At 62.1% G+C, this 25,617-nt stretch overlaps 1 protein-coding gene across 1 annotated transcript in view; it reads right to left on the reverse strand.

Moving 5' to 3' along the window:
- Positions 1-570: 570 nt before the first annotated feature.
- atp13a1 (ATPase 13A1) overlaps positions 571-25,617 on the reverse strand; it is a 119,091-nt gene continuing 94,044 nt past the window's right edge. Inside the window, exon 26 of the mRNA XM_085971416.1 lies at positions 571-931. Within this exon, the coding sequence (XP_085827542.1) occupies positions 821-931 (111 nt within the window). The 3' untranslated portion in view covers positions 571-820. The remainder of the gene's footprint in view (positions 932-25,617) is intronic.

A 25,617-nucleotide genomic window follows, 5' to 3' on the forward strand; every position in this document is an offset into this window, starting at 1 on the left:
ACAGCAGAGGTCTGACGAGTTTGATGCTGCAAAAAGACTGGAATGTACTAGGGCAGAATGGACGACAGCTTGCATTTATATAGCGCCTTTAATGTAGAAAAATGTCCCGAGGCGCTTCACAGGAGCATGATCAGACAAAATTTGACAACTGACCCAAAGGAGGGTAGATTAGGACAGGAAATGCTTGGTCAGAGAAGGTAGGTTTTAAGGAACGTCTGAAAGGAGGAGCGGTTTGGGGAAAGTGTAGACGGCTGAAGGCATGGCCACCAATGGTGGGGAGAAGGGAGTGGCGGGGGGGGATTGCACAAAAGGTCAGAGTTGGAGGAACGCACGTAATTTATTTGTTTGAGGGTAAAAGCAGGCCCCTCACCTCCTGCAAATCAGCAATGCAGAGACTGGCCGACAGGTAAAGGAAATGAGGAAAACCGTCACCTTTGTCTTAATGAAATCTATTGAAGACATTCACCTCGTGTTTACAAAAGAAGCCCAGCAGCGTTAATGAAGGTTTCACATTCCATAGTTTGTAGAGAGATGGAGAGCCGAGTGGCCCAGAATTCACAAACACTCTCAAACTGTACATGGATTTATTTCATTTTCTCATCCAGATTTTTTTTTTGGGTACGAAAATACCGGTCGTATTTATTTTTATATATCAAAAACCATCTAAGAAAACGGTTGGCGAGTTAAAAGTCCGTCCGCGGGGAGTGGCTCGGTGCCCAGCCCCTCTCGCCCTGACTTCTCTCGCTGGTGTGTGAGCCAGCTGTGGTCCAGTGCGGTGTGCAGCGCTGAGAACGGGCTGGTCGGTCTGCCAGCTCAGCTATCAGGAAGGCACGTGAAATCTGCTGCTCCCCAGCAAAGCCTCGAGGGTTCGGTCCAGCCCAAGTGCCACCAGGAAGTCAGCCACCAGGACCCCGGCAATCACCTTCTTCAGCTGCGGCAAAGAAAGAAGAATTATTCTTAGCCCTTTCGGCCCAGATTGCTCCTCTAATTCTCTCTCTCCCAATAGCTCTGACTTAAAGTTCGACAGTTCTCCCGGTGCTAATGCCCCCTCCGGTCCATCTCAGTGGCTATTTTCATAGAATGCAATGTGGCTGCAGGCTATTCGACTATAGCGTGCATCACAGCCAAGTTTAATTCCATCTTCGCCTGGCAACCACACACTTTCCAGGCCGGGACAGAGGGAAAACTCGGACATTGGAGATCTGATCTAAAAGCAGAAAGGGCTGGGAATTGCAGCACGGAGCGAGGGTCCCGGGAATTACAGCACGGAGCGAGGGTCCCGAGATTTACAGCACGGAGCGAGGGTCCCGGGAATTACAGCACGGAGCGAGGGTCCCGGGAATTACAGCACGGAGCGAGGGTCCCGAGAATTACTGCACGGAGCGAGGGTCCCGGGAATTACAGCACGGAGCGAGGGTCCCGGGAATGTGTAGCACGGAGCGAGGGTCCCGGGAATTACTGCACAGAGCGAGGGTCCCGGGAATTACTGCACGGAGCGAGGGTCCCAGGAATTACAGCACGGAGCGAGGGTCCCGGGAATTACAGCACGGAGCGAGGGTCCCAGGAATTACAGCACGGAGCGAGGGTCCCGAGAATTACAGCACGGAGCGAGGGTCCCGGGAATTACAGCACGGAGCGAGGGTCCCGGGAATTACAGCACGGAGCGAGGGTCCCGAGAATTACTGCACGGAGCGAGGGTCCCGGGAATTACAGCACGGAGCGAGGGTCCCGAGAATTACTGCACGGAGCGAGGGTCCCGGGAATTACAGCACGGAGCGAGGGTCCCGGGAATGTGTAGCACGGAGCGAGGGTCCCGGGAATTACTGCACAGAGCGAGGGTCCCGGGAATTACTGCACGGAGCGAGGGTTCCGGGAATTACAGCACGGAGCGAGGGTCCCGGGAATTACAGCACGGAGCGAGGGCCCCGGGAATTACTGCACGGAGCGAGGGTCCCGGGAATTACTGCACGGAGCGAGGGTCCCGGGAATTACAGCACGGAGCGAGGGTCCCGGGAATTACAGCACGGAGCGAGGGTCCCGGGAATTACTGCACGGAGCGAGGGTCCCGGGAATTACAGCACGGAGCGAGGGTCCCGGGAATTACAGCACGGAGCGAGGGTCCCGGGAATTACAGCACGGAGCGAGGGTCCCGGGAATTACAGCACGGAGCGAGGGTCCCGGGAATTACAGCACGGAGCGAGGGTCCCGGGAATTACAGCACGGAGCGAGGGTCCCGGGAATTACAGCACGGAGCGAGGGTCCCAGGAATTACAGCACGGAGCGAGGGTCCCGGGAATTACAGCACGGAGCGAGGGTCCCGGGAATTACTGCACAGAGCGAGGGTCCCGGGAATTACTGCACAGAGCGAGGGTCCCAGGAATTACAGCACGGAGCGAGGGTCCCGGGAATTACAGCACGGAGCGAGGGTCCCGGGAATTACAGCACGGAGCGAGGGTCCCAGGAATTACAGCACGGAGCGAGGGTCCCGGGAATTACAGCACGGAGCGAGGGTCCCGGGAATTACTGCACAGAGCGAGGGTCCCGGGAATTACTGCACAGAGCGAGGGTCCCGGGAATTACTGCACAGAGCGAGGGTCCCGGGAATTACTGCACGGAGCGAGGGTCCCGGGAATTACTGCACGGAGCGAGGGTCCCGGGAATTGCAGCACGGAGCGAGGGTCCCTGGAATTACTGCACGGAGCGAGGGTCCCGGGAATTACTGCACAGAGCGAGGGTCCCGGGAATTACTGCACAGAGCGAGGGTCCCGGGAATTACAGCACGGAGCGAGGGTCCCGGGAATTACCGCACGGAGCGAGGGTCCCGGGAATTACAGCACGGAGCGAGGGTCCCGGGAATTACAGCACGGCGCGAGGGTCCCGGGAATTACAGCACGGAGCGAGGGTCCCGGGAATTACTGCACGGAGCGAGGGTCCCGGGAATTACAGCACGGAGCGAGGGTCCCGGGAATTACAGCACGGAGCGAGGGCCCCGGGAATTACTGCACGGAGCGAGGGTCCCGGGAATTGCAGCACAGAGCGAGGGTCCCGGGAATTACTGCACAGAGCGAGGGTCCCGGGAATTACTGCACAGAGCGAGGGTCCCGGGAATTACTGCACAGAGCGAGGGTCCCGGGAATTACTGCACGGAGCGAGGGTCCCGGGAATTACTGCACAGAGCGAGGGTCCCGGGAATTGCAGCAGGGAGCGAGGGTCCCTGGAATTACTGCACGGAGCGAGGGTCCCGGGAATTACTGCACGGAGCGAGGGTCCCGGGAATTACTGCACAGAGCGAGGGTCCCGGGAATTGCAGCACGGAGCGAGGGTCCCTGGAATTACTGCACGGAGCGAGGGTCCCGGGAATTACTGCACAGAGCGAGGGTCCCGGGAATTACTGCACAGAGCGAGGGTCCCGGGAATTACAGCACGGAGCGAGGGTCCCGGGAATTACCGCACGGAGCGAGGGTCCCGGGAATTACAGCACGGAGCGAGGGTCCCAGGAATTACAGCACGGAGCGAGGGTCCCGGGAATTACAGCACGGAGCGAGGGTCCCGGGAATTACAGCACGGAGCGAGGGTCCCGGGAATTACTGCACGGAGCGAGGGTCCCGGGAATTACAGCACGGAGCGAGGGTCCCGGGAATTACAGCACGGAGCGAGGGCCCCGGGAATTACTGCACGGAGCGAGGGTCCCGGGAATTGCAGCACGGAGCGAGGGTCCCGGGAATTACTGCACGGAGCGAGGGTCCCGGGAATTACTGCACGGAGCGAGGGTCCCGGGAATTACAGCACGGAGCGAGGGTCCCGGGAATTACAGCACGGAGCGAGGGTCCCGGGAATTACCGCACGGATCGAGGGTCCCGGGAATTACAGCACGGATCGAGGGTCCCGGGAATTACCGCACGGAGCGAGGGTCCCGGGAATTACCGCACGGAGCGAGGGTCCCGGGAATTACAGCACGGAGCGAGGGTCCCGGGAATTACAGCACGGAGCGAGGGTCCCGGGAATTACAGCACGGAGCGAGGGTCCCGGGAATTACAGCACGGAGCGAGGGTCCCGGGAATTACTGCACGGAGCGAGGGTCCCGGGAATTACAGCACGGAGCGAGGGTCCCGGGAATTACAGCACGGAGCGAGGGCCCCGGGAATTACTGCACGGAGCGAGGGTCCCGGGAATTGCAGCACAGAGCGAGGGTCCCGGGAATTACTGCACGGAGCGAGGGTCCCGGGAATTACAGCACGGAGCGAGGGTCGCGGGAATTACAGCACGGAGCGAGGGTCCCGGGAATTACTGCACGGATCGAGGGTCCCGGGAATTACAGCACGGATCGAGGGTCCCGGGAATTACAGCACGGAGCGAGGGTCCCGGGAATTACTGCACGGAGCGAGGGTCCCTGGAATTACTGCACGGAGCGAGGGTCCCGGGAATTACTGCACGGAGCGAGGGTCCCGGGAATTACAGCACGGAGTTAGGGTCCCGGGAATGTGTAGCACGGAGCGAGGGTCCCGGGAATTACAGCACGGAGCGAGGGTCCCGGGAATTACAGCAGGGAGCGAGGGTCCTGGGAATTACAGCAGGGAGCGAGGGTCCCGGGAATTACAGCACGGAGCGAGGGTCCCGGGAATTTCAGCACGGAGCGAGGGTCCCGGGAATGTGTAGCACGGAGTGAGGGTCCCGGGAATTACAGCAGGGAGTGAGGGTCCAATGTGTAGCACGAAGTGAGGGTCCCGGGAATTACAGCACGGAGTGAGGGTCCCGGGAATTACAGCACGGAGTGAGGGTCCCGGGAATTACAGCACGGAGTGAGGGTCCCGGGAATTACAGCACAGAGTTAGGGTCCCAGGAATTACAGCAGGGAGTGAGGGTCCCAGGAATTACAGCACGGAGTGAGGGTCCCAGGAATGTGTAGCACAGAGTGAGGGTCCCGGGAATTACAACAAGGAGTGAGGGCCCCAGGAATGTGCAGCACGGAGTTAGGGTCCCGGGAATTACAGCACGGAGTGAGGGTCCCGAGATTTACAGCACGGAGCGAGGGTCCCGGGAATTACAGCACGGAGCGAGGGTCCCGGGAATTACAGCACGGAGCGAGGGTCCCGAGAATTACTGCACGGAGCGAGGGTCCCGGGAATTACAGCACGGAGCGAGGGTCCCGGGAATGTGTAGCACGGAGCGAGGGTCCCGGGAATTACTGCACAGAGCGAGGGTCCCGGGAATTACTGCACGGAGCGAGGGTCCCAGGAATTACAGCACGGAGCGAGGGTCCCGGGAATTACAGCACGGAGCGAGGGTCCCGGGAATTACAGCACGGAGCGAGGGTCCCGAGAATTACAGCACGGAGCGAGGGTCCCGGGAATTACAGCACGGAGCGAGGGTCCCGGGAATTACAGCACGGAGCGAGGGTCCCGAGAATTACTGCACGGAGCGAGGGTCCCGGGAATTACAGCACGGAGCGAGGGTCCCGAGAATTACTGCACGGAGCGAGGGTCCCGGGAATTACAGCACGGAGCGAGGGTCCCGGGAATGTGTAGCACGGAGCGAGGGTCCCGGGAATTACTGCACGGAGCGAGGGTCCCGGGAATTACTGCACGGAGCGAGGGTCCCGGGAATTACAGCACGGAGCGAGGGTCCCGGGAATTACAGCACGGAGCGAGGGCCCCGGGAATTACTGCACGGAGCGAGGGTCCCGGGAATTACAGCACGGAGCGAGGGTCCCGGGAATTACAGCACGGAGCGAGGGTCCCGGGAATTACTGCACGGAGCGAGGGTCCCGGGAATTACAGCACGGAGCTAGGGTCCCGGGAATTACAGCACGGAGCGAGGGTCCCGGGAATTACAGCACGGAGCGAGGGTCCCGGGAATTACAGCACGGAGCGAGGGTCCCGGGAATTACAGCACGGAGCGAGGGTCCCGGGAATTACAGCACGGAGCGAGGGTCCCGGGAATTACAGCACGGAGCGAGGGTCCCAGGAATTACAGCACGGAGCGAGGGTCCCGGGAATTACAGCACGGAGCGAGGGTCCCGGGAATTACTGCACAGAGCGAGGGTCCCGGGAATTACTGCACAGAGCGAGGGTCCCAGGAATTACAGCACGGAGCGAGGGTCCCGGGAATTACAGCACGGAGCGAGGGTCCCGGGAATTACAGCACGGAGCGAGGGTCCCAGGAATTACAGCACGGAGCGAGGGTCCCGGGAATTACAGCACGGAGCGAGGGTCCCGGGAATTACTGCACAGAGCGAGGGTCCCGGGAATTACTGCACAGAGCGAGGGTCCCGGGAATTACTGCACAGAGCGAGGGTCCCGGGAATTACTGCACGGAGCGAGGGTCCCGGGAATTACTGCACGGAGCGAGGGTCCCGGGAATTGCAGCACGGAGCGAGGGTCCCTGGAATTACTGCACGGAGCGAGGGTCCCGGGAATTACTGCACAGAGCGAGGGTCCCGGGAATTACTGCACAGAGCGAGGGTCCCGGGAATTACAGCACGGAGCGAGGGTCCCGGGAATTACCGCACGGAGCGAGGGTCCCGGGAATTACAGCACGGAGCGAGGGTCCCGGGAATTACAGCACGGAGCGAGGGTCCCGGGAATTACAGCACGGAGCGAGGGTCCCGGGAATTACTGCACGGAGCGAGGGTCCCGGGAATTACAGCACGGAGCGAGGGTCCCGGGAATTACAGCACGGAGCGAGGGCCCCGGGAATTACTGCACGGAGCGAGGGTCCTGGGAATTGCAGCACAGAGCGAGGGTCCCGGGAATTACTGCACAGAGCGAGGGTCCCGGGAATTACTGCACAGAGCGAGGGTCCCGGGAATTACTGCACAGAGCGAGGGTCCCGGGAATTACTGCACGGAGCGAGGGTCCCGGGAATTACTGCACGGAGCGAGGGTCCCGGGAATTGCAGCAGGGAGCGAGGGTCCCTGGAATTACTGCACGGAGCGAGGGTCCCGGGAATTACTGCACGGAGCGAGGGTCCCGGGAATTACTGCACAGAGCGAGGGTCCCGGGAATTGCAGCACGGAGCGAGGGTCCCTGGAATTACTGCACGGAGCGAGGGTCCCGGGAATTACTGCACAGAGCGAGGGTCCCGGGAATTACTGCACAGAGCGAGGGTCCCGGGAATTACAGCACGGAGCGAGGGTCCCGGGAATTACCGCACGGAGCGAGGGTCCCGGGAATTACAGCACGGAGCGAGGGTCCCGGGAATTACTGCACAGAGCGAGGGTCCCGGGAATTACTGCACAGAGCGAGGGTCCCGGGAATTACAGCACGGAGCGAGGGTCCCGGGAATTACCGCACGGAGCGAGGGTCCCGGGAATTACAGCACGGAGCGAGGGTCCCAGGAATTACAGCACGGAGCGAGGGTCCCGGGAATTACAGCACGGAGCGAGGGTCCCGGGAATTACAGCACGGAGCGAGGGTCCCGGGAATTACTGCACGGAGCGAGGGTCCCGGGAATTACAGCACGGAGCGAGGGTCCCGGGAATTACAGCACGGAGCGAGGGCCCCGGGAATTACTGCACGGAGCGAGGGTCCCGGGAATGTGTAGCACGGAGCGAGGGTCCCGGGAATTACTGCACAGAGCGAGGGTCCCGGGAATTACTGCACGGAGCGAGGGTCCCAGGAATTACAGCACGGAGCGAGGGTCCCGGGAATTACAGCACGGAGCGAGGGTCCCGGGAATTACAGCACGGAGCGAGGGTCCCGAGAATTACAGCACGGAGCGAGGGTCCCGGGAATTACAGCACGGAGCGAGGGTCCCGGGAATTACAGCACGGAGCGAGGGTCCCGAGAATTACTGCACGGAGCGAGGGTCCCGGGAATTACAGCACGGAGCGAGGGTCCCGAGAATTACTGCACGGAGCGAGGGTCCCGGGAATTACAGCACGGAGCGAGGGTCCCGGGAATGTGTAGCACGGAGCGAGGGTCCCGGGAATTACTGCACGGAGCGAGGGTCCCGGGAATTACTGCACGGAGCGAGGGTCCCGGGAATTACAGCACGGAGCGAGGGCCCCGGGAATTACAGCACGGAGCGAGGGCCCCGGGAATTACTGCACGGAGCGAGGGTCCCGGGAATTACAGCACGGAGCGAGGGTCCCGGGAATTACAGCACGGAGCGAGGGTCCCGGGAATTACTGCACGGAGCGAGGGTCCCGGGAATTACAGCACGGAGCGAGGGTCCCGGGAATTACAGCACGGAGCGAGGGTCCCGGGAATTACAGCACGGAGCGAGGGTCCCGGGAATTACAGCACGGAGCGAGGGTCCCGGGAATTACAGCACAGAGCGAGGGTCCCGGGAATTACAGCACGGAGCGAGGGTCCCGGGAATTACAGCACGGAGCGAGGGTCCCAGGAATTACAGCACGGAGCGAGGGTCCCGGGAATTACAGCACGGAGCGAGGGTCCCGGGAATTACTGCACAGAGCGAGGGTCCCGGGAATTACTGCACAGAGCGAGGGTCCCAGGAATTACAGCACGGAGCGAGGGTCCCGGGAATTACAGCACGGAGCGAGGGTCCCGGGAATTACAGCACGGAGCGAGGGTCCCGGGAATTACTGCACAGAGCGAGGGTCCCGGGAATTACTGCACAGAGCGAGGGTCCCGGGAATTACTGCACAGAGCGAGGGTCCCGGGAATTACTGCACGGAGCGAGGGTCCCGGGAATTACTGCACGGAGCGAGGGTCCCGGGAATTGCAGCACGGAGCGAGGGTCCCTGGAATTACTGCACGGAGCGAGGGTCCCGGGAATTACTGCACAGAGCGAGGGTCCCGGGAATTACTGCACAGAGCGAGGGTCCCGGGAATTACAGCACGGAGCGAGGGTCCCGGGAATTACCGCACGGAGCGAGGGTCCCGGGAATTACAGCACGGAGCGAGGGTCCCGGGAATTACAGCACGGAGCGAGGGTCCCGGGAATTACAGCACGGAGCGAGGGTCCCGGGAATTACTGCACGGAGCGAGGGTCCCGGGAATTACAGCACGGAGCGAGGGTCCCGGGAATTACAGCACGGAGCGAGGGCCCCGGGAATTACTGCACGGAGCGAGGGTCCTGGGAATTGCAGCACAGAGCGAGGGTCCCGGGAATTACTGCACAGAGCGAGGGTCCCGGGAATTACTGCACAGAGCGAGGGTCCCGGGAATTACTGCACAGAGCGAGGGTCCCGGGAATTACTGCACGGAGCGAGGGTCCCGGGAATTACTGCACAGAGCGAGGGTCCCGGGAATTGCAGCAGGGAGCGAGGGTCCCTGGAATTACTGCACGGAGCGAGGGTCCCGGGAATTACTGCACGGAGCGAGGGTCCCGGGAATTACTGCACAGAGTGAGGGTCCCGGGAATTGCAGCACGGAGCGAGGGTCCCTGGAATTACTGCACGGAGCGAGGGTCCCGGGAATTACTGCACAGAGCGAGGGTCCCGGGAATTACTGCACAGAGCGAGGGTCCCGGGAATTACAGCACGGAGCGAGGGTCCCGGGAATTACCGCACGGAGCGAGGGTCCCGGGAATTACAGCACGGAGCGAGGGTCCCAGGAATTACAGCACGGAGCGAGGGTCCCGGGAATTACAGCACGGAGCGAGGGTCCCGGGAATTACAGCACGGAGCGAGGGTCCCGGGAATTACTGCACGGAGCGAGGGTCCCGGGAATTACAGCACGGAGCGAGGGTCCCGGGAATTACAGCACGGAGCGAGGGCCCCGGGAATTACTGCACGGAGCGAGGGTCCCGGGAATTGCAGCACGGAGCGAGGGTCCCGGGAATTACTGCACGGAGCGAGGGTCCCGGGAATTACTGCACGGAGCGAGGGTCCCGGGAATTACAGCACGGAGCGAGGGTCCCGGGAATTACAGCACGGAGCGAGGGTCCCGGGAATTACCGCACGGATCGAGGGTCCCGGGAATTACAGCACGGATCGAGGGTCCCGGGAATTACCGCACGGAGCGAGGGTCCCGGGAATTACCGCACAGAGCGAGGGTCCCGGGAATTACAGCACGGAGCGAGGGTCCCGGGAATTACAGCACGGAGCGAGGGTCCCGGGAATTACAGCACGGAGCGAGGGTCCCGGGAATTACAGCACGGAGCGAGGGTCCCGGGAATTACTGCACGGAGCGAGGGTCCCGGGAATTACAGCACGGAGCGAGGGTCCCGGGAATTACAGCACGGAGCGAGGGCCCCGGGAATTACTGCACGGAGCGAGGGTCCCGGGAATTGCAGCACAGAGCGAGGGTCCCGGGAATTACTGCACGGAGCGAGGGTCCCGGGAATTACAGCACGGAGCGAGGGTCGCGGGAATTACAGCACGGAGCGAGGGTCCCGGGAATTACTGCACGGATCGAGGGTCCCGGGAATTACAGCACGGATCGAGGGTCCCGGGAATTACAGCACGGAGCGAGGGTCCCGGGAATTACTGCACGGAGCGAGGGTCCCTGGAATTACTGCACGGAGCGAGGGTCCCGGGAATTACTGCACGGAGCGAGGGTCCCGGGAATTACAGCACGGAGTTAGGGTCCCGGGAATGTGTAGCACGGAGCGAGGGTCCCGGGAATTACAGCACGGAGCGAGGGTCCCGGGAATTACAGCAGGGAGCGAGGGTCCTGGGAATTACAGCAGGGAGCGAGGGTCCCGGGAATTACAGCACGGAGCGAGGGTCCCGGGAATTTCAGCACGGAGCGAGGGTCCCGGGAATGTGTAGCACGGAGTGAGGGTCCCGGGAATTACAGCAGGGAGTGAGGGTCCAATGTGTAGCACGAAGTGAGGGTCCCGGGAATTACAGCACGGAGTGAGGGTCCCGGGAATTACAGCACGGAGTGAGGGTCCCGGGAATTACAGCACGGAGTGAGGGTCCCGGGAATTACAGCACAGAGTTAGGGTCCCAGGAATTACAGCAGGGAGTGAGGGTCCCAGGAATTACAGCACGGAGTGAGGGTCCCAGGAATGTGTAGCACAGAGTGAGGGTCCCGGGAATTACAACACGGAGTGAGGGCCCCAGGAATGTGCAGCACGGAGTTAGGGTCCCGGGAATTACAGCACGGAGTGAGGGTCCCGGGAATTACAGCACGGAGTTAGGGTCCCGGGAATTGCAGCACGGAGTTAGGGTCCCAGGAATTGCAGCACGGAGTGAGGGTCCCGGGAATTACAGCACGGAGTGAGGGTCCCGGGAATTACAGCACAGAGCGAGGGTCCCGGGAATTACAGCACGGAGCGAGGGTCCCGGGAATTGTAGCACGGAGCGAGGGTCCTGGGAATTGCAGCACGGAGCGAGGGTCCCGGGAATTACAGCACGGAGCGAGGGTCCCGGGAATTACAGCACGGAGCGAGGGTCCCAGGAATTACAGCACGGAGTGAGGGTCCCAGGAATGTGCAGCACGGAGTGAGGGTCCTGGGAATTACAGCACGGAGTTAGGGTCCCGGGAATTACAGCACGGAGCGAGGGTCCCGGGAATGTGTAGCACGGAGTGAGGGTCCCAGGAATTACAGCACGGAGTTAGGGTCCCGGGAATTACAGCACGGAGCGAGGGTTCCGGGAATTACAGCACGGAGCGAGGGTCCCGGGAATTACAGCACGGATCGAGGGTCCCGGGAATTACCGCACGGAGCGAGGGTCCCGGGAATTACCGCACGGAGCGAGGGTCCCGGGAATTACAGCACGGAGCGAGGGTCCCTGGAATTACTGCACGGAGCGAGGGTCCCGGGAATTACTGCACGGAGCGAGGGTCCCGGGAATTACTGCACAGAGCGAGGGTCCCGGGAATTGCAGCACGGAGCGAGGGTCCCTGGAATTACTGCACGGAGCGAGGGTCCCGGGAATTACTGCACAGAGCGAGGGTCCCGGGAATTACTGCACAGAGCGAGGGTCCCGGGAATTACAGCACGGAGCGAGGGTCCCGGGAATTACCGCACGGAGCGAGGGTCCCGGGAATTACAGCACGGAGCGAGGGTCCCAGGAATTACAGCACGGAGCGAGGGTCCCGGGAATTACAGCACGGAGCGAGGGTCCCGGGAATTACAGCACGGAGCGAGGGTCCCGGGAATTACTGCACGGAGCGAGGGTCCCGGGAATTACAGCACGGAGCGAGGGTCCCGGGAATTACAGCACGGAGCGAGGGCCCCGGGAATTACTGCACGGAGCGAGGGTCCCGGGAATTACTGCACGGAGCGAGGGTCCCGGGAATTACAGCACGGAGCGAGGGTCCCGGGAATTACAGCACGGAGCGAGGGTCCCGGGAATTACCGCACGGATCGAGGGTCCCGGGAATTACAGCACGGATCGAGGGTCCCGGGAATTACCGCACGGAGCGAGGGTCCCGGGAATTACCGCACAGAGCGAGGGTCCCGGGAATTACAGCACGGAGCGAGGGTCCCGGGAATTACAGCACGGAGCGAGGGTCCCGGGAATTACAGCACGGAGCGAGGGTCCCGGGAATTACAGCACGGAGCGAGGGTCCCGGGAATTACTGCACGGAGCGAGGGTCCCGGGAATTACAGCACGGAGCGAGGGTCCCGGGAATTACAGCACGGAGCGAGGGCCCCGGGAATTACTGCACGGAGCGAGGGTCCCGGGAATTGCAGCACAGAGCGAGGGTCCCGGGAATTACTGCACGGAGCGAGGGTCCCGGGAATTACAGCACGGAGCGAGGGTCGCGGGAATTACAGCACGGAGCGAGGGTCCCGGGAATTACTGCACGGATCGAGGGTCCCGGGAATTACAGCACGGATCGAGGGTCCCGGGAATTACAGCACGGAGCGAGGGTCCCGGGAATTACTGCACGGAGCGAGGGTCCCTGGAATTACTGCACGGAGCGAGGGTCCCGGGAATTACTGCACGGAGCGAGGGTCCCGGGAATTACAGCACGGAGTTAGGGTCCCGGGAATGTGTAGCACGGAGCGAGGGTCCCGGGAATTACAGCACGGAGCGAGGGTCCCGGGAATTACAGCAGGGAGCGAGGGTCCTGGGAATTACAGCAGGGAGCGAGGGTCCCGGGAATTACAGCACGGAGCGAGGGTCCCGGGAATTTCAGCACGGAGCGAGGGTCCCGGGAATGTGTAGCACGGAGTGAGGGTCCCGGGAATTACAGCAGGGAGTGAGGGTCCAATGTGTAGCACGAAGTGAGGGTCCCGGGAATTACAGCACGGAGTGAGGGTCCCGGGAATTACAGCACGGAGTGAGGGTCCCGGGAATTACAGCACGGAGTGAGGGTCCCGGGAATTACAGCACAGAGTTAGGGTCCCAGGAATTACAGCAGGGAGTGAGGGTCCCAGGAATTACAGCACGGAGTGAGGGTCCCAGGAATGTGTAGCACAGAGTGAGGGTCCCGGGAATTACAACACGGAGTGAGGGCCCCAGGAATGTGCAGCACGGAGTTAGGTTCCCGGGAATTACAGCACGGAGTGAGGGTCCCGGGAATTACAGCACGGAGTTAGGGTCCCGGGAATTGCAGCACGGAGTTAGGGTCCCAGGAATTGCAGCACGGAGTGAGGGTCCCGGGAATTACAGCACGGAGTGAGGGTCCCGGGAATTACAGCACAGAGCGAGGGTCCCGGGAATTACAGCACGGAGCGAGGGTCCCGGGAATTGTAGCACGGAGCGAGGGTCCTGGGAATTGCAGCACGGAGCGAGGGTCCCGGGAATTACAGCACGGAGCGAGGGTCCCGGGAATTACAGCACGGAGCGAGGGTCCCAGGAATTACAGCACGGAGTGAGGGTCCCAGGAATGTGCAGCACGGAGTGAGGGTCCTGGGAATTACAGCACGGAGTTAGGGTCCCGGGAATTACAGCACGGAGCGAGGGTCCCGGGAATGTGTAGCACGGAGTGAGGGTCCCAGGAATTACAGCACGGAGTTAGGGTCCCGGGAATTACAGCACGGAGCGAGGGTTCCGGGAATTACAGCACGGAGCGAGGGTCCCGGGAATTACAGCACGGATCGAGGGTCCCGGGAATTACCGCACGGAGCGAGGGTCCCGGGAATTACCGCACGGAGCGAGGGTCCCGGGAATTACAGCACGGAGCGAGGGTCCCGGGAATTACCGCACGGAGCGAGGGTCCCGGGAATTACCGCACGGAGCGAGGGTCCCGGGAATTACAGCACGGAGCGAGGGTCCCGGGAATTACAGCACGGAGCGAGGGTCCCGGGAATTACAGCACGGAGCGAGGGTCCCGGGAATTACAGCACGGAGCGAGGGTCCCGGGAATTACTGCACGGAGCGAGGGTCCCGGGAATTACAGCACGGAGCGAGGGTCCCGGGAATTACAGCACGGAGCGAGGGCCCCGGGAATTACTGCACGGAGCGAGGGTCCCGGGAATTGCAGCACAGAGCGAGGGTCCCGGGAATTACTGCACGGAGCGAGGGTCCCGGGAATTACAGCACGGAGCGAGGGTCCCGGGAATTACAGCACGGAGCGAGGGTCCCGGGAATTACTGCACGGATCGAGGGTCCCGGGAATTACAGCACGGATCGAGGGTCCCGGGAATTACAGCACGGAGCGAGGGTCCCGGGAATTACTGCACGGAGCGAGGGTCCCGGGAATTACTGCACGGAGCGAGGGTCCCGGGAATTACAGCACGGAGCGAGGGTCCCGGGAATTACAGCACGGAGTTAGGGTCCCGGGAATGTGTAGCACGGAGCGAGGGTCCCGGGAATTACAGCACGGAGCGAGGGTCCCGGGAATTACAGCACGGAGCGAGGGTCCCGGGAATTTCAGCACGGAGCGAGGGTCCCGGGAATGTGTAGCACGGAGTGAGGGTCCCGGGAATTACAGCAGGGAGTGAGGGTCCAATGCGTAGCACGGAGTGAGGGTCCCGGGAATTACAGCAGGGAGTGAGGGTCCCGGGAATTACAGCACGGAGTGAGGGTCCCGGGAATTACAGCACGGAGTGAGGGTCCCAGGAATTACAGCACGGAGTGAGGGTCCCAGGAATGTGTAGCACAGAGTGAGGGTCCCGGGAATTACAACACGGAGTGAGGGCCCCAGGAATGTGCAGCACGGAGTTAGGGTCCCGGGAATTACAGCACGGAGTGAGGGTCCCGGGAATTACAGCACGGAGTTAGGGTCCCGGGAATTGCAGCACGGAGTTAGGGTCCCGGGAATTACAGCACGGAGTTAGGGTCCCGGGAATTACAGCACGGAGCGAGGGTCCCGGGAATTACAGCACGGATCGAGGGTCCCGGGAATTACCGCACGGAGCGAGGGTCCCGGGAATTACAGCACGGAGCGAGGGTCCCGGGAATTACTGCACGGAGCGAGGGTCCCGGGAATTACAGCACGGAGCGAGGGTCCCAGGAATTACAGCACGGAGCGAGGGTCCCGGGAATTACAGCACGGAGCGAGGGTCCCGGGAATTACAGCACGGAGCGAGGGTCCCGGGAATTACAGCACGGAGCGAGGGCCCCGGGAATTACTGCACGGAGCGAGGGTCCCGGGAATTGCAGCACAGAGCGAGGGTCCCGGGAATTACTGCACAGAGCGAGGGTCCCGGGAATTACTGCACAGAGCGAGGGTCCCGGGAATTACTGCACAGAGCGAGGGTCCCGGGAATTACTGCACGGAGCGAGGGTCCCGGGAATTACTGCACAGAGCGAGGGTCCCGGGAATTGCAGCAGGGAGCGAGGGTCCCTGGAATTACTGCACGGAGCGAGGGTCCCGGGAATTACTGCACGGAGCGAGGGTCCCGGGAATTACTGCACAGAGCGAGGGTCCCGGGAATTGCAGCACGGAGCGAGGGTCCCTGGAATTACTGCACGGAGCGAGGGTCCCGGGAATTACTGCACAGAGCGAGGGTCCCGGGAATTACTGCACAGAGCGAGGGTCCCGGGAATTACCGCACAGAGCGAGGGTCCCGGGAATTACCGCACGGAGCGAGGGTCCCGGGAATTACAGCACGGAGCGAGGGTCGCGGGAATTACAGCACGGAGCGAGGGTCCCGGGAATTACTGCACGGATCGAGGGTCCCGGGAATTACAGCACGGATCGAGGGTCCCGGGAATTACAGCACGGAGCGAGGGTCCCGGGAATTACTGCACGGAGCGAGGGTCCCTGGAATTACTGCACGGAGCGAGGGTCCCGGGAATTACTGCACGGAGCGAGGGTCCCGGGAATTACAGCACGGAGTTAGGGTCCCGGGAATGTGTAGCACGGAGCGAGGGTCCCGGGAATTACAGCACGGAGCGAGGGTCCCGGGAATTACAGCAGGGAGCGAGGGTCCTGGGAATTACAGCAGGGAGCGAGGGTCCCGGGAATTACAGCACGGAGCGAGGGTCCCGGGAATTTCAGCACGGAGCGAGGGTCCCGGGAATGTGTAGCACGGAGTGAGGGTCCCGGGAATTACAGCAGGGAGTGAGGGTCCAATGTGTAGCACGAAGTGAGGGTCCCGGGAATTACAGCACGGAGTGAGGGTCCCGGGAATTACAGCACGGAGTGAGGGTCCCGGGAATTACAGCACGGAGTGAGGGTCCCGGGAATTACAGCACAGAGTTAGGGTCCCAGGAATTACAGCAGGGAGTGAGGGTCCCAGGAATTACAGCACGGAGTGAGGGTCCCAGGAATGTGTAGCACAGAGTGAGGGTCCCGGGAATTACAACACGGAGTGAGGGCCCCAGGAATGTGCAGCACGGAGTTAGGGTCCCGGGAATTACAGCACGGAGTGAGGGTCCCGGGAATTACAGCACGGAGTTAGGGTCCCGGGAATTGCAGCACGGAGTTAGGGTCCCAGGAATTGCAGCACGGAGTGAGGGTCCCGGGAATTACAGCACGGAGTGAGGGTCCCGGGAATTACAGCACAGAGCGAGGGTCCCGGGAATTACAGCACGGAGCGAGGGTCCCGGGAATTGTAGCACGGAGCGAGGGTCCTGGGAATTGCAGCACGGAGCGAGGGTCCCGGGAATTACAGCACGGAGCGAGGGTCCCGGGAATTACAGCACGGAGCGAGGGTCCCAGGAATTACAGCACGGAGTGAGGGTCCCAGGAATGTGCAGCACGGAGTGAGGGTCCTGGGAATTACAGCACGGAGTTAGGGTCCCGGGAATTACAGCACGGAGCGAGGGTCCCGGGAATGTGTAGCACGGAGTGAGGGTCCCAGGAATTACAGCACGGAGTTAGGGTCCCGGGAATTACAGCACGGAGCGAGGGTTCCGGGAATTACAGCACGGAGCGAGGGTCCCGGGAATTACAGCACGGAGCGAGGGTCCCGGGAATTACAGCACGGAGCGAGGGTCCCGGGAATTACTGCACAGAGCGAGGGTCCCGGGAATTACTGCACAGAGCGAGGGTCCCGGGAATTACTGCACGGAGCGAGGGTCCCGGGAATTACTGCACGGAGCGAGGGTCCCTGGAATTACTGCACGGAGCGAGGGTCCCGGGAATTACAGCACGGATCGAGGGTCCCGGGAATTACCGCACGGAGCGAGGGTCCCGGGAATTACCGCACGGAGCGAGGGTCCCGGGAATTACAGCACGGAGCGAGGGTCCCGGGAATTACCGCACGGAGCGAGGGTCCCGGGAATTACCGCACGGAGCGAGGGTCCCGGGAATTACAGCACGGAGCGAGGGTCCCGGGAATTACAGCACGGAGCGAGGGTCCCGGGAATTACAGCACGGAGCGAGGGTCCCGGGAATTACAGCACGGAGCGAGGGTCCCGGGAATTACTGCACGGAGCGAGGGTCCCGGGAATTACAGCACGGAGCGAGGGTCCCGGGAATTACAGCACGGAGCGAGGGCCCCGGGAATTACTGCACGGAGCGAGGGTCCCGGGAATTGCAGCACAGAGCGAGGGTCCCGGGAATTACTGCACGGAGCGAGGGTCCCGGGAATTACAGCACGGAGCGAGGGTCCCGGGAATTACAGCACGGAGCGAGGGTCCCGGGAATTACTGCACGGATCGAGGGTCCCGGGAATTACAGCACGGATCGAGGGTCCCGGGAATTACAGCACGGAGCGAGGGTCCCGGGAATTACTGCACGGAGCGAGGGTCCCGGGAATTACTGCACGGAGCGAGGGTCCCGGGAATTACTGCACGGAGCGAGGGTCCCGGGAATTACAGCACGGAGTTAGGGTCCCGGGAATGTGTAGCACGGAGCGAGGGTCCCGGGAATTACAGCACGGAGCGAGGGTCCCGGGAATTACAGCACGGAGCGAGGGTCCCGGGAATTTCAGCACGGAGCGAGGGTCCCGGGAATGTGTAGCACGGAGTGAGGGTCCCGGGAATTACAGCAGGGAGTGAGGGTCCAATGCGTAGCACGGAGTGAGGGTCCCGGGAATTACAGCAGGGAGTGAGGGTCCCGGGAATTACAGCACGGAGTGAGGGTCCCGGGAATTACAGCACGGAGTGAGGGTCCCAGGAATTACAGCACGGAGTGAGGGTCCCAGGAATGTGTAGCACAGAGTGAGGGTCCCGGGAATTACAACACGGAGTGAGGGCCCCAGGAATGTGCAGCACGGAGTTAGGGTCCCGGGAATTACAGCACGGAGTGAGGGTCCCGGGAATTACAGCACGGAGTTAGGGTCCCGGGAATTGCAGCACGGAGTTAGGGTCCCGGGAATTACAGCACGGAGTTAGGGTCCCGGGAATTACAGCACGGAGCGAGGGTCCCGGGAATTACAGCACGGATCGAGGGTCCCGGGAATTACCGCACGGAGCGAGGGTCCCGGGAATTACAGCACGGAGCGAGGGTCCCGGGAATTACTGCACGGAGCGAGGGTCCCGGGAATTACAGCACGGAGCGAGGGTCCCAGGAATTACAGCACGGAGCGAGGGTCCCGGGAATTACAGCACGGAGCGAGGGTCCCGGGAATTACAGCACGGAGCGAGGGTCCCGGGAATTACAGCACGGAGCGAGGGCCCCGGGAATTACTGCACGGAGCGAGGGTCCCGGGAATTGCAGCACAGAGCGAGGGTCCCGGGAATTACTGCACAGAGCGAGGGTCCCGGGAATTACTGCACAGAGCGAGGGTCCCGGGAATTACTGCACAGAGCGAGGGTCCCGGGAATTACTGCACGGAGCGAGGGTCCCGGGAATTACTGCACAGAGCGAGGGTCCCGGGAATTGCAGCAGGGAGCGAGGGTCCCTGGAATTACTGCACGGAGCGAGGGTCCCGGGAATTACTGCACGGAGCGAGGGTCCCGGGAATTACTGCACAGAGCGAGGGTCCCGGGAATTGCAGCACGGAGCGAGGGTCCCTGGAATTACTGCACGGAGCGAGGGTCCCGGGAATTACTGCACAGAGCGAGGGTCCCGGGAATTACTGCACAGAGCGAGGGTCCCGGGAATTACCGCACAGAGCGAGGGTCCCGGGAATTACCGCACGGAGCGAGGGTCCCGGGAATTACAGCACGGAGCGAGGGTCCCAGGAATTACAGCACGGAGCGAGGGTCCCGGGAATTACAGCACGGAGCGAGGGTCCCGGGAATTACAGCACGGAGCGAGGGTCCCGGGAATTACTGCACGGAGCGAGGGTCCCGGGAATTACAGCACGGAGCGAGGGTCCCGGGAATTACAGCACGGAGCGAGGGCCCCGGGAATTACTGCACGGAGCGAGGGTCCCGGGAATTGCAGCACGGAGCGAGGGTCCCGGGAATTACTGCACGGAGCGAGGGTCCCGGGAATTACTGCACGGAGCGAGGGTCCCGGGAATTACAGCACGGAGCGAGGGTCCCGGGAATTACCGCACGGATCGAGGGTCCCGGGAATTACAGCACGGATCGAGGGTCCCGGGAATTACCGCACGGAGCGAGGGTCCCGGGAATTACCGCACGGAGCGAGGGTCCCGGGAATTACAGCACGGAGCGAGGGTCCCGGGAATTACAGCACGGAGCGAGGGTCCCGGGAATTACAGCACGGAGCGAGGGTCCCGGGAATTACAGCACGGAGCGAGGGTCCCGGGAATTACTGCACGGAGCGAGGGTCCCGGGAATTACAGCACGGAGCGAGGGTCCCGGGAATTACAGCACGGAGCGAGGGCCCCGGGAATTACTGCACGGAGCGAGGGTCCCGGGAATTGCAGCACAGAGCGAGGGTCCCGGGAATTACTGCACGGAGCGAGGGTCCCGGGAATTACAGCACGGAGCGAGGGTCGCGGGAATTACAGCACGGAGCGAGGGTCCCGGGAATTACTGCACGGATCGAGGGTCCCGGGAATTACAGCACGGATCGAGGGTCCCGGGAATTACAGCACGGAGCGAGGGTCCCGGGAATTACTGCACGGAGCGAGGGTCCCTGGAATTACTGCACGGAGCGAGGGTCCCGGGAATTACTGCACGGAGCGAGGGTCCCGGGAATTACAGCACGGAGTTAGGGTCCCGGGAATGTGCAGCACGGAGTGAGGGTCCCAGGAATGTGCAGCACGGAGTGAGGGTCCTGGGAATTACAGCACGGAGTTAGGGTCCCAGGAATGTGCAGCACGGAGTGAGGGTCCCGGGAATGTGTAGCACGGAGTGAGGGTCCCAGGAATTACAGCACGGAGTTAGGGTCCCAGGAATGTGCAGCACGGAGTGAGGGGCCCAGGAATTACAGCACGGAGTTAGGGTCCCAGGAATGTGCAGCATGGAGTGAGGGTCCCAGGAATTACAGCACGGAGTTAGGGTCCCAGGAATGTGCAGCACGGAGTGAGGGTCCCAGGAATGTGCAGCACGGAGTGAGGGTCCTGGGAATTACAGCACGGAGTTAGGGTCCCGGGAATTACAGCACGGAGTTAGGGTCCCGGGAATGTGTAGCACGGAGTGAGGGTCCCAGGAATTACAGCACGGAGTTAGGGCCCCAGGAATGTGCAGCACGGAGTGAGGGTCCTAGGAATGTGCAGCACGGAGTGAGGGTCCTGGGAATTACAGCACGGAGCGAGGGTCCCGGGAATTACAGCACGGAGCGAGGGTCCCGGGAATTACAGCACGGAGCGAGGGTCCCGGGAATTACAGCACGGAGCGAGGGTTCCGGGAATTACAGCACGGAGCGAGGGTCCCGGGAATTACAGCACGGAGCGAGGGTCCCGGGAATTACAGCACGGAGCGAGGGTCCCGGGAATTACAGCACGGAGCGAGGGTCCCGGGAATTACTGCACAGAGCGAGGGTCCCGGGAATTACTGCACAGAGCGAGGGTCCCGGGAATTACTGCACGGAGCGAGGGTCCCGGGAATTACTGCACGGAGCGAGGGTCCCGGGAATTGCAGCACGGAGCGAGGGTCCCTGGAATTACTGCACGGAGCGAGGGTCCCGGGAATTACTGCACGGAGCGAGGGTCCCGGGAATTACAGCACGGAGCGAGGGTCCCAGGAATTACAGCACGGAGCGAGGGTCCCGGGAATTACAGCACGGAGCGAGGGTCCCGGGAATTACTGCACGGAGCGAGGGTCCCTGGAATTACTGCACGGAGCGAGGGTCCCGGGAATTACTGCACGGAGCGAGGGTCCCGGGAATTACAGCACGGAGCGAGGGTCCCGGGAATTACAGCACGGAGCGAGGGTCCCGGGAATTACAGCACGGAGCGAGGGTCCCGGGAATTACTGCACGGAGCGAGGGTCCCGGGAATTACAGCACGGAGCGAGGGTCCCGGGAATTACAGCACGGAGCGAGGGCCCCGGGAATTACTGCACGGAGCGAGGGTCCCGGGAATTGCAGCACAGAGCGAGGGTCCCGGGAATTGCAGCACAGAGCGAGGGTCCCGGGAATTGCAGCACAGAGCGAGGGTCCCGGGAATTACTGCACGGAGCGAGGGTCCCGGGAATTACTGCACGGAGCGAGGGTCCCGGGAATTACAGCACGGAGCGAGGGTCCCGGGAATTACAGCACGGAGCGAGGGTCCCGGGAATTACCGCACGGATCGAGGGTCCCGGGAATTACAGCACGGATCGAGGGTCCCGGGAATTACCGCACGGAGCGAGGGTCCCGGGAATTACCGCACGGAGCGAGGGTCCCGGGAATTACAGCACGGAGCGAGGGTCCCGGGAATTACAGCACGGAGCGAGGGTCCCGGGAATTACAGCACGGAGCGAGGGTCCCGGGAATTACAGCACGGAGCGAGGGTCCCGGGAATTACTGCACGGAGCGAGGGTCCCGGGAATTACAGCACGGAGCGAGGGTCCCGGGAATTACAGCACGGAGCGAGGGCCCCGGGAATTACTGCACGGAGCGAGGGTCCCGGGAATTGCAGCACAGAGCGAGGGTCCCGGGAATTACTGCACGGAGCGAGGGTCCCGGGAATTACAGCACGGAGCGAGGGTCCCGGGAATTACAGCACGGAGCGAGGGTCCCGGGAATTACTGCACGGATCGAGGGTCCCGGGAATTACAGCACGGATCGAGGGTCCCGGGAATTACAGCACGGAGCGAGGGTCCCGGGAATTACTGCACGGAGCGAGGGTCCCGGGAATTACTGCACGGAGCGAGGGTCCCGGGAATTACTGCACGGAGCGAGGGTCCCGGGAATTACAGCACGGAGTTAGGGTCCCGGGAATGTGTAGCACGGAGCGAGGGTCCCGGGAATTACAGCACGGAGCGAGGGTCCCGGGAATTACAGCACGGAGCGAGGGTCCCGGGAATTTCAGCACGGAGCGAGGGTCCCGGGAATGTGTAGCACGGAGTGAGGGTCCCGGGAATTACAGCAGGGAGTGAGGGTCCAATGCGTAGCACGAAGTGAGGGTCCCGGGAATTACAGCAGGGAGTGAGGGTGCTGGGAATTACAGCACGGAGTGAGGGTCCCGGGAATTACAGCACGGAGTGAGGGTCCCGGGAATTACAGCACGGAGTGAGGGTCCCGGGAATTACAGCACGGAGTGAGGGTCCCGGGAATTACAGCACGGAGTGAGGGTCCCAGGAATTACAGCACGGAGTGAGGGTCCCAGGAATGTGTAGCACAGAGTGAGGGTCCCGGGAATTACAACACGGAGTGAGGGCCCCAGGAATGTGCAGCACGGAGTTAGGGTCCCGGGAATTACAGCACGGAGTGAGGGTCCCGGGAATTACAGCACGGAGTTAGGGTCCCGGGAATTGCAGCACGGAGTTAGGGTCCCGGGAATTACAGCACGGAGTTAGGGTCCCGGGAATTACAGCACGGAGCGAGGGTCCCGGGAATTACAGCACGGATCGAGGGTCCCGGGAATTACCGCACGGAGCGAGGGTCCCGGGAATTACAGCACGGAGCGAGGGTCCCGGGAATTACTGCACGGAGCGAGGGTCCCGGGAATTACAGCACGGAGCGAGGGTCCCAGGAATTACAGCACGGAGCGAGGGTCCCGGGAATTACAGCACGGAGCGAGGGTCCCGGGAATTACAGCACGGAGCGAGGGTCCCGGGAATTACAGCACGGAGCGAGGGTCCCAGGAATTACAGCACGGAGCGAGGGTCCCGGGAATTACAGCACGGAGCGAGGGTCCCGGGAATTACAGCACGGAGCGAGGGTCCCGGGAATTACAGCACGGAGCGAGGGTCCCGGGAATTACAGCACGGAGCGAGGGTCCCGGGAATTACAGCACGGAGCGAGGGTCCCGGGAATTACTGCACAGAGCGAGGGTCCCGGGAATTACTGCACAGAGCGAGGGTCCCGGGAATTACTGCACAGAGCGAGGGTCCCGGGAATTACTGCACGGAGCGAGGGTCCCGGGAATTACTGCACAGAGCGAGGGTCCCGGGAATTGCAGCACGGAGCGAGGGTCCCTGGAATTACTGCACGGAGCGAGGGTCCCGGGAATTACTGCACAGAGCGAGGGTCCCGGGAATTACTGCACAGAGCGAGGGTCCCGGGAATTACAGCACGGAGCGAGGGTCCCGGGAATTACCGCACGGAGCGAGGGTCCCGGGAATTACAGCACGGAGCGAGGGTCCCAGGAATTACAGCACGGAGCGAGGGTCCCGGGAATTACAGCACGGAGCGAGGGTCCCGGGAATTACTGCACGGAGCGAGGGTCCCGGGAATTACAGCACGGAGCGAGGGTCCCGGGAATTACAGCACGGAGCGAGGGTCCCGGGAATTACTGCACGGAGCGAGGGTCCCGGGAATTACTGCACGGAGCGATGGTCCCGGGAATTGCAGCACAGAGCGAGGGTCCCGGGAATTACTGCACGGAGCGAGGGTCCCGGGAATTACAGCACGGAGCGAGGGTCCCGGGAATTACAGCACGGAGCGAGGGTCCCGGGAATTACCGCACGGATCGAGGGTCCCGGGAATTACAGCACGGATCGAGGGTCCCGGGAATTACCGCACGGAGCGAGGGTCCCGGGAATTACCGCACGGAGCGAGGGTCCCGGGAATTACAGCACGGAGCGAGGGTCCCGGGAATTACAGCACGGAGCGAGGGTCCCGGGAATTACTGCACGGAGCGAGGGTCCCGGGAATTACAGCACGGAGCGAGGGTCCCGGGAATTACAGCACGGAGCGAGGGTCCCGGGAATTACAGCACGGAGCGAGGGTCCCGGGAATTACAGCACGGAGCGAGGGTCCCGGGAATTGCAGCACAGAGCGAGGGTCCCGGGAATTACTGCACGGAGCGAGGGTCCCGGGAATTACAGCACGGAGCGAGGGTCCCGGGAATTACAGCACGGAGCGAGGGTCCCGGGAATTGCAGCACGGATCGAGGGTCCCGGGAATTACAGCACGGATCGAGGGTCCCGGGAATTACAGCACGGAGCGAGGGTCCCGGGAATTACTGCACGGAGCGAGGGTCCCTGGAATTACTGCACGGAGCGAGGGTCCCGGGAATTACTGCACGGAGCGAGGGTCCCGGGAATTACAGCACCGAGTTAGGGTCCCGGGAATGTGTAGCACGGAGCGAGGGTCCCGGGAATTACAGCACGGAGCGAGGGTCCCGGGAATTACAGCAGGGAGCGAGGGTCCTGGGAATTACAGCAGGGAGCGAGGGTCCCGGGAATTACAGCACGGAGCGAGGGTCCCGGGAATTTCAGCACGGAGCGAGGGTCCCGGGAATTTCAGCACGGAGCGAGGGTCCCGGGCATGTGTAGCACGGAGTGAGGGTCCCGGGAATTACAGCAGGGAGTGAGGGTCCAATGTGTAGCACGAAGTGAGGGTCCCGGGAATTACAGCAGGGAGTGAGGGTGCTGGGAATTACAGCACGGAGTGAGGGTCCCGGGAATTACAGCACGGAGTGAGGGTCCCGGGAATTACAGCACGGAGTGAGGGTCCCGGGAATTACAGCACGGAGTGAGGGTCCCGGGAATTACAGCACAGAGTTAGGGTCCCAGGAATTACAGCACGGAGTGAGGGTCCCGGGAATTACAGCACAGAGTTAGGGTCCCAGGAATTACAGCAGGGAGTGAGGGTCCCAGGAATTACAGCACGGAGTGAGGGTCCCAGGAATGTGTAGCACAGAGTGAGGGTCCCGGGAATTACAACACGGAGTGAGGGCCCCAGGAATGTGCAGCACGGAGTTAGGGTCCCGGGAATTACAGCACGGAGTGAGGGTCCCGGGAATTACAGCACGGAGTTAGGGTCCCGGGAATTGCAGCACGGAGTTAGGGTCCCAGGAATTGCAGCACGGAGTGAGGGTCCCGGGAATTACAGCACGGAGTGAGGGTCCCGGGAATTGCAGCACAGAGCGAGGGTCCCGGGAATTACAGCACGGAGCGAGGGTCCCGGGAATTGTAGCACGGAGCGAGGGTCCTGGGAATTGCAGCACGGAGCGAGGGTCCCG

The sequence above is a fragment of the Somniosus microcephalus genome, chromosome 31, assembly GCF_052327205.1.
Source record: "Somniosus microcephalus isolate GS21.2 chromosome 31, FLI_Smic_1.0, whole genome shotgun sequence".
In the NCBI taxonomy this organism is placed as follows: Eukaryota; Metazoa; Chordata; class Chondrichthyes; order Squaliformes; family Somniosidae; genus Somniosus; species Somniosus microcephalus.